Here is a 9,528-nt window from a genome sequence, read left to right on the forward strand (position 1 = left end):
CGAAGAGAAGCGCGGTGCGCGGGGCTCTGCTGGCCCGGGAGGAGCGGTACAAGTAAGCGCGGGCCCCCCGGGGCGGTGGAGCAGCGACATGGCTCTTAGCGGGGGCCGCCGCCGAGCCCATCCCCCGCTCCCCTCAGCGGGCGCCCCCTCGGCCCCTCGCCGCCTGGCACCGGGGAGCAGCCCTGGGGCAGCCCCTCCGGCCCCGGCTTGCTGTGACCGCTCTGCCTGCGCGAGGCACTAGCACCAGGCTGTGTTCAGGCCTCACTTGCAGGGAATCACGTAGGGGCCTCTGTTTTCCACCAGAGCGTCAGCATTAGCTCCCCGGCAGGAAAACCCGAGCTGCCAGCGATCTGCTTTCAATGCCCTTGCAACTGTTAAGAAAAGGGCAGTGGCTCGTAGCTTTGAGTATATTGTAGTCCCGTTACTATTACGCTGAGCAACAGCAGCAAACTCTGCATCACTCTTCAATAAACCTCCTATCCCAGCTACCTCTTCCTCCATATTTGCTAGAGGTGCTAATTAAAGGACTTTACATTACATAAATATAGGCCACATTAAAGGAATGTGAAAGTTGTAACCTTAAGCACACAGAAGCACAAACAATGCTTCCCACAGTTTGGCCCACGTGTGTATGCCCTGTGGTATGGATTTCAGCTACAATATTACTCACTATTTTTTTTTTTTTCACTGAGGAACCGTTTGTTTCATTTCCCAACCCAGCTAACAGCTCTACCTAAGCCTGGAGATTATAAATAAAAATAGGAAGGAAATGTTGACAAGTGACAGAAATAAATAAAGCCCTGTTTGTAACCGACAAACTCACCCTGCGCACCAGGCTGGATTTGGACTGTGGCTCCTTGCCAGTCAGATCTATGAAGCAAGTAGCAGAAGCAGTGGCTCTGGTAGAGGCAGCAGGGCAAACAGTGACTGTGGGCCAAGCCACTTGCTGTGGCGGTGGCAAGACAAATAACAATAGGGCTAAGCAGCTGCAAGGTGAGCAGGGCTGCATGGGCACAGTCCTCACTTGCCCTTGCTGCTGCCAACAGTCATGTCCGATGGGAACATAGATTCTGTGGTGCCCCCGGCTAGCCTGGCTTCCAAATTCCCTGGCCACCACGAACCCTGTGAGCTGGACATAGCAGCTCCATGGATTGTACAGTTAACACTCATGGTATGCTATGATCATAGGGAAGTAAGGCAGAAAGGCACCCCAGAAGGCCATCTAGTCATGCGCAAGGCAGGATCATCCCAGCAGAAATCTGTCAGCCAGGTTTCTCCCTAACCTACTCATGGCAGTTTCCAGGGGCAGCGATTCCATAACCTCTCCAGGTAGTTTGTTCCAATGCTTAACCACCCTCATAGTTAGAAAGTTTTTTTTCTAATTTGCAGCCTAAATTTCCACTGCTGTAATTGGGAGCCTTTGCTTCTAGTCCTGTTCCATGGAGCTATGGGGAACAGTCTCATCTCCATCCTCTTTATATAGTCACTTTTCAGGTATTTCAAGGCTGTTATTAATATAATTTAGTTGTGTTTCTGGAAATGTCTACGTACATACCTGCTCTAAAACCCGACTTTATTTAAATTTTTAACCTTGAGTTGCCACTTAAATAGCATTTTCTAGTGTTGAAATTAACAATTATTCTTATTTTAAAAGAAAAAAACCGCCCACCAAGTAGCTTGACAGAATGAAATCTTTCATCACATCTTATTTAGGAAGAGCAGGACACCAAGATAAAGACTCAATTTTTGTGTTTTTTAAAGAAGGTTGGAAGAAAGTGTCTTTCACTGGAAAGGAATGACAGCATACCTAGCTCAGTGTTAAATAGACTGATGTTATAAATGCAGTACTATTTCTCTGTGGTATTGAACACAAAGAACTCGGTACACAGGTTAGGAGTTTTTTTTTTGTTTTTTTTTTTTAACTAAATGCTAGTTTCTGTATTAGCTTTATTATTCAGAAAGTGCATCCAAAGTAAACTCCTTTTAAGGTAAATAGGGTTCCTATTTCCTTCTACTTTATTGGTTTTATTTCCCCCCTTTGTGTGCCAATCCAAGTCTTTAAAGGCTTAGACCTAGTCTTTTTGAAGTCTCCAATCTAATTCAGTGAAGCAAGGCTGTCACTGAAGGGCTCTCCTTCCTTACAGGATTATAACAGGTGTTAAAATCATTTGGCCCCACTGGCCAGATGAGTGGCACAGTGTCAGTCCACAGGCTGGATCAGCCCATAGATTCCCCTCCCTGGCTGCATGCTGGATTCAGCACATGAGGTACCTGCCCCAGCCACTCCAGGATCTACACTACATATGGTGTCCCCTGAGCTGGTTTGGGATGCATACTGCATGCCAATGTCTGGGATTTGCCTAGTATTCAGAGCCTACAGTACAGCTATTGGACTGGTTGGAGTGAGCACCATCTATAGCAGTCCTAGACCAGCCTGGGGGAGTGCTATATATGGTGCAGAACCCAAACTGACCGGGCAGGCATTGCATGGATCATGTGTCCCAGGCCTCTTGTGCAGGGCTGGTCTGACATGCACTGTATGTAGCACATGGGTCAGCTCAGACCCAGGGGTACAGTGGGGGCTGAATGACAGGCTCTGTGGGCCACATCTAGTTCATAGCCCATACCTTTGTCACCCCTGCCCTAAATCTTATTGTTCAGTGTCTAAGGTTTGTATTACTATTGTTTTTGCAATACAAGTCCTAGAGATTGCTAATGAAGTCCAAGATAATGCTCTGAAGTATATTTAGTTCTTCCTTTGTGGACGTGATAACTAAAAGCCTTTATTTAAATACAATAGATTCTTTGCAGACTTGCAGTAAAATTTATTTCCTTTAAAACGTTCAGGTAAACTTTATGATAGAATTATCTTATAATTTTAGGCAGCTGAATGCAGAATTAGAAGCAAAAACAGCAGATTTGGTACGTCAGGCTGAAGAAGTAATGGTAAGTTATGTGACTATTCTTGCACAATTCGGTTCTAGGTCTAGAGGGTAAAATCTCAGAAAAATAGTTTTCTTTGCTTTTGCAAGAAAAACAAACAAACTTATGGGGAAATTAGCCTTAGATAAATACAGGTAGATGTTTTAAATCCATTGCAGCAGTGATATCTTATTGAAAGTAATTATAAACAAAACCAACTCAACTGATTTTCATTGTCCACAGTGAGAAATACAAAGAACAAGTAGATTAAATAGAAAAGGTGCATTTAGTAAGAAAGAAACATTTTTTTAAAAAGCAACATTTCTAACATAGTTAAAACTTCTATTAACATTGAGGAGGAGCTGAACCAAGCAGATTGGAATTTAATAGAGATTGGCAAAACTAATTATGGCCTCATGTACATAAAAAACAACCCTCTACCTATTTCATAAAAAGAACACATCAGTATTGTTCTAGCAGAAATGCAGACAGCTACATTTTGCCAACCAAACAGAATGTCAATATTATTAATTCAGTCCAAATTAAATTTACGTATGTATCTTAAATGATAAAAATAACTCAACTTGTTATTTTTGTTGCATAACCTGGAAAATAGGATAATTGCTCCACCTCCTGTACAGATATCTATAGTATGTGCATAGGGACAGGAGGATACTTTCAGTTTTCTTAGGTGATTTTAAAGCTTGGAAAAAGTAAGTTATATACATATACCTCTTTAAGCGTGGAAGAAAACAATTGAGGGTCTAAGTGATATTTTAAGATTTGTCTTAACTTCTGGTACTTTAAATAAAGTAACTTATCTTCTATTGTAGTTTCTTTCTGTACATCTCTTATATGTGGAAAACTATAATACTTGTGATTTATTTTACATTTTACCAATTATAGTTTGTAGGGCACAGACACTATTTTCCATTAATAGAAAATTTTTCTTCTGTTAAAGAGAGATCAACAAGAGATACTATCTAGACCAGTTTCAACACAGGCCAAGTCATATGAAGAAGACAGTTGCCATCTGAGGTAAATGCTGTATACGTTTAAATATTGTTGATTGTTATCTGCAGTTGATAATTGAGTCTTCAGGTCTGCTTATGAAAACCCTGACTTGCAGAAATAATCTTACGGGCTTTGTTAGACCCCCTTGTGGAAGCAGGATTCACTCATGGTTAAGAATTTGCAGGATTGGATCACTATATTGCAAAGTAAGCTGGAGTGCAGCAGTTTCAGAATGTCATTCTTCCAAGTTCTTCAACAACTATTCATTTGGCTTATTCAGGGGCGAAACTGTGGGCTTTCAAAGATCCTGTGAATTTATTTTTCAGTGAAACCATCATCTTTTTGCTTCATCTAGATGAAAGCAGGAGAATGGACCATAAAGAGGACAAAGTAGCTAACAAAAACTTTTTCTGATAAGGTGTCAAAGCAATAGCTCTTGTATTATGTAGAATATCAGAGTTAACAAATATTTTAGAACATTGTTTCTTACTGAATTTCTGTAGAATAGGGATAGTGGAGTAGAAAGTACTTGACGTCTAAGTAAACATACTGATGCTGAGCAATATAATGTTACTTCGTTGGTGCTCAAGCTGAAAATATTACAGATAATCTGCTAGGCAGTGTTGATTGGTGTCTGTAAGAACACAACTCAAATTTACTGAGTTTGTTTGGAACATGTTATGATTTAGCAGATATTCTAATCCAGTGGAGGCCAACCATTTAGGCAGGCATGCCACAAATTACCCCTACACTGTTCCTGATTGCTACTTTAATCCCCTTCCCTTGTCCAATCTGCTGCTTTGCTTTGTCTTCCTAGTCTTGTGCTCTCTGCTCAGTTTGCTACTTTGCTTTCTGCTTCATGTCATATCTGTTATTGTACTGGCCATCCCCTCCCTGATCTACTGTATGTCACACACATGTAGACAACACACATCTATGCCTCAAATTGGGCACCCCAGTTCCAAGCCAATTTAATTAACAAAAAGATTTGGCTATTATGGATTATTTAGAGGACACCTGGCATGGCCTTGGTACATTTGGGACTGGATATGTTCACCCAGAAACTTAGAGACATCTAGGTGTCAGTTTGTGGAATTTAGGTGTTATGCATTATAGCAAACTGACACTATAAACTAGAATTCACCTTTGGCTGATCTATTGAAATCAGCTGGTACAGAGTTTACTAACAACATTTCTGTGTATATAATTGCTCCATCAGGCAAATGCCAATAAACTAGTGGAGTAACTGGAAACAGTATTTGGATTTAAAATACATTAGAGATGGTGTATCAAAAAATCCCAAACTGGTCAGAATCCAAGTTTATATTGCTATTGATCTTGAATTCAATGTCATACAAACTTCATGTTGAGCTCTGATTTTTTAATTAGTTTTTCATGGCACTTGGTTGAGAATTTGATTTTAGTGGTCATTTAGTTTTAATCTGCATGGGCATGTGAATAAAGGAAGAGGTTAGGTTTTCTTTAGATTTGAAAGAGGCTGCCAGCATGGATGTACTTAGTAGATGTTTACCAGCAAACCCCAGTAGTGGAGATGCTGCTTAAACAAGCAAAGGACTTTGCCAGTATAGCTGTGTTTGTAATAAAAAACACTTGTCAGCCACATGTGTTGATCAGGGGGTGGGAAGGATATATTCAAGTAACTCTAAATTGTAAAACCAGGTTTTAGTCTCCTGCCCTGTCATATGGATCTCTAAAGTTAGAGCAAATATTCATTTAATAGTTCTCAGACTAGTTTCATATTTGTAGTTGTTAAGCAACATAACTATAAGAAACCATTATAACAGGACAACTTTGGTAGTGACTATTTGTGAGGAAGAATTAAGAGTTGGAAGAGTTAGGAAAATATTAATAAACCAGTAATCCTACTTTTTTTAGCACCTTTAGTTTTCAATGAGGATTAGGGCTTTGTGCTAGGATGTGTATAGAATCAGATGCAACTGCTACCCTAATAAAAAGAGTTTAAGAGCCAGATCTACTAAATGAGTTACAAGTAAATTCAAGTTTCCAAAGACATCTAAAGAGTACTGTTCTGACCTTACATATGATAAGACTGCTTGCAGTGTAGATAAGACCTCAGTGAGCTTCTCCCATGTATCTTGTGCCTGTGTGTAACACCAAGGTAGAGCTAGATTTCTGCACTCCCCAACTTCAACAGCTACTGCTTCCTAGCACTGTCTAGGGCTATATATCAGTAAAAGGCATGGGGGAAAATACTGAAGCTGTGACCTAAGACACAGCTGATACCTGTTACATACCTAATTAATGTCCCCTCCCTAGTTAAAGCAACCACTGTGTATGCTCCATTAAATGTTTAACTGAAAGAGAGAACCCCATGCAGAAGTGAAAGGCTTAAAAGCTATTGATACTTTAAAAGCTAAGCATTGATATTTATACTGTGAAAGCTAGGCTTTGGAGACAGTTATTATCCTGGGATGATAATCCATTCTACTTTAAATACATTTATCTTCAAATTTTACTTTTCAAAAAAGGTGATTTTCTTGCCAGGGGGGAAACACATTCAAAGTTAAGGAAAGTTGAGGGGCAGATGCAGCACTAGAAAAGCATTATGAGGATGCAGACCTTTATTTTTGATGGTGGTCATTCTTTTAAATGCGAGTTTCTAACAGAAAAAAAGAGAGTGAGAAAATGTGACAGAGCAGTCAGAAAGAACATAGGGTGAGGGAGAATAGTTAAAATGAGCCTACATGCATTTTTCTTTTTTTTCAAGCTATTTCCAGAATCGTATTAGTATTTTATTGCATGGATTTTTCTTAAATTATCAGTATTTTACATATAGAAACAAAGCAGCTCTAGTGATTACAAGATAAGCTTTTGTTTATAGTACTTTCACTTTTCAGGGCATAGCCAGGCATACAGGGGTGGGGACTGAGTGTGCGCGTGCATGGGCAGATACACTACAGGCTTTGAATAGGATTAGTGAACACAAAGGATTTGCTCATGCACGCGCATCTTATGTTTACATGCAGGGAAGTGATCATTAAACATCAGCTACAATCTTGATTTGACCACACCAGTCTAGCAACCAAGCTGTGAACCTTTTTTTAGGCTCATGCACTTTAATTTTACTTTCTGAATGATTTGTAGAGTTTTCATTTCCTGAAAATTTAAAGAATGGGGTGGCAGGTAAAACAGGAGAATTTGAAGGGTGCTTTTAAGATTGATTAGCAAGCTTAATATTTGTTTAGAATGCCCAAGAAGAAATTCACATGCTGGTGAAAGTAATGTCCTTGTTTTTTAGAAAATAGTACTGTTGTATTTTAATCTCCACAAGCACTGTGTAATGGAGTATTTCTTGCAACAGCCCTGGAGAAGGGCATGGATTTTAGTCTTCTGCATACAATTATAGCTAGCCAATAGGATGGGAGTTGTGAGGGAAAACAGGATAGAAAAACAAAAACTGCTAATCTGTTTTTGAATGCCTGTTGCCCCCACCCTGACCATTTGATACTGGCGTCATGTTTAGAAAGATAGTCAGATCAGAGCTTTTAAAATAAATTATAGTCTTATGTTGGAAAGCCATGTTCAGAAGGGTTCTTTAATTTCTTGGATTAACAGAATCTGGCACACCGTACAGATAACTCCCTTTGGTGAAGAGTAGTTTTGAATGTATATGCAGTTCCTATTCAAGAAGGGTGTGCATAGAGACCTATTATTGTTTGGATTAGAAGCAGAAGGATAAGAACAGAGCTAAGTTTTTGCCCAAACCTTTTGTTAATGATAAAAAGTATGGTATAAAACATAACCCTCCTTCATTTGAAACAATTGCAAGTAGAAGATAAAAGGCTTTTTGTGTGGAAAATAGATACATCTCACTCTGGACCATTCATCTATAACAATAATTATCTATTAAAAAAGCCAGCTTCAATAAACTAACAAGGATTTTACAGAGTCTCGACAGTAATGTAGACATGGGGCAGGTCTACACATTGCTGTATGGCTATGGCATTGCTATGGCACTGTGCAGTACGGGCAGTTATTGTGCCATGCACACACAGCACACAGTTAGATTTCACTGCTATGTTGCCATAGTGGTATTCTATACTGAGAGAGCGCACCAGTACGGCAACGTAGCTGCCAATCGTGTGTAGACCCACATGATCACTATGTCGCTGCAGCGCACCATAGGGTGACGTGTAGATGTGGTCATGATTTCCTTTTTTTTGAAGATCTGGCAAAGGTTTTTGATCTTGAAAAAATAAAGAATCATAGTGGGAACAAAATCATGTGGTCCATAGCCCAAATGAGTGCCCTACCAACCATGCCACTGGCTGTTTTACTGGAGTACTCTCAGTTTCTCCTGTCCGAGATGTCCCACTTTGTCTAAGTAATTAAATATTAAGTGGGCCAGGGAAAGACATACTCCATAGCCAAGTGATTAGGGCACTCAGATTTTTGGACACTAGATTCAAACCCTTTCTCAGGTGAAACTTTATCTATAAAAAATGAAATGGCTCCAGTGGAAGAGGCCCAACCCAAAATAGGTTATTAGGGTACTCACTAGAGATAAAGGAGAATGGCAGAGCAAAACCTTGAATCTGGGTTTTTCACATACCAGGTGAGTGCCATGTATATGAGTATTTGAGAAGTCAGGATCTTTGGGATTCTATTCTTGTTTTGCCACTGACTTGCCAAATGGTCTTTCATTGGTCACTTACATTTGGTGCCTTATTTTTCTCATTGGTAGAATAGACTTATTACAGTACTCATCTACAGTGTTCAGGTATTAATTAATTTATATAAATAATTTATGAAGCTTGGATTAAACATTCCAAAGGATCCAAGAATCTTTTTCCAATGGAAGCTTTGTTAAAATCAATATACTCCATGAAAAGCTTCACATTTCAGTGAATCTCTATTTTCCAAATTCCATGTAGTTCTTAGTAGGAACTCAGTAAAAATTCAGTTTGTCAGGAGTTTATTATATTTAACGTTATCTATTTTTGTCCTGTGTATATATTCAATACCAGAATAAAATAGCATGGGTCATTTAGGATTTTTAGGACAGTTTACTTTCATTTATTTTTGTCTGCAGAAATGTGCTTTTTTCTGAAGAGCCAGCTCTTACACTTGTACACATTAAGGTACTGTTACAGAATTTTCTGTCAATTTCTCTCTTTTAATATAATTGCTAGATAGTATAGGCTCAAAAATGCTATGTGTACTTAGGTGTTGTATGAGAATATCCGTATGGTGTTTAGAGAAACAATCTGGAAAGAGGACCACTTAGTTGCAAAGCAAAAATAGAAACAGACTTTCAAGGTGGTCTTTTATCGATTATTTAACTTCTATGACTTACTTACCTCCTTTGTGTTAAACAGGCCCACTACACAACTCAAGTATTCAGTCATTAATGTGTTTCAGGCACTTCACAAGTTTCAGATTAAGTTGTAAACCATTAAAATATAGAACTTTCTATTTTTCTGCCTTTGTACAGAGGTGATTAGCTACCTTAGTTTGAAGTCAGGCAGAAGGTAGGACAGGATGGCAACTTAGCTACTAATGTTTGAGACAGGCACGAGCTTTTGAAGGCAATAACCTACTTTATCAGAT

General features: G+C 39.3%; 1 protein-coding gene across 1 annotated transcript in view; it reads left to right on the forward strand.

The window, feature by feature from the left end:
* The first annotated feature begins 6 nt into the window (after positions 1–6).
* Positions 7–9,528, forward strand: part of TEX9 (testis expressed 9) — a 61,607-nt gene continuing 52,085 nt past the window's right edge. The window contains exons 1-4 of the mRNA XM_019504267.1: positions 7–52; positions 2,883–2,946; positions 3,884–3,960; positions 9,011–9,059. Coding sequence (XP_019359812.1) covers positions 2,944–2,946; positions 3,884–3,960; positions 9,011–9,059 — 129 coding nt within the window. The 5' untranslated portion in view covers positions 7–52; positions 2,883–2,943. The remainder of the gene's footprint in view (positions 53–2,882; positions 2,947–3,883; positions 3,961–9,010; positions 9,060–9,528) is intronic.

The sequence above is a fragment of the Gavialis gangeticus genome, unplaced genomic scaffold, assembly GCF_001723915.1.
Source record: "Gavialis gangeticus isolate Ggan-Ray unplaced genomic scaffold, GavGan_comp1, whole genome shotgun sequence".
Classification (NCBI taxonomy): domain Eukaryota; kingdom Metazoa; phylum Chordata; order Crocodylia; family Gavialidae; genus Gavialis; species Gavialis gangeticus.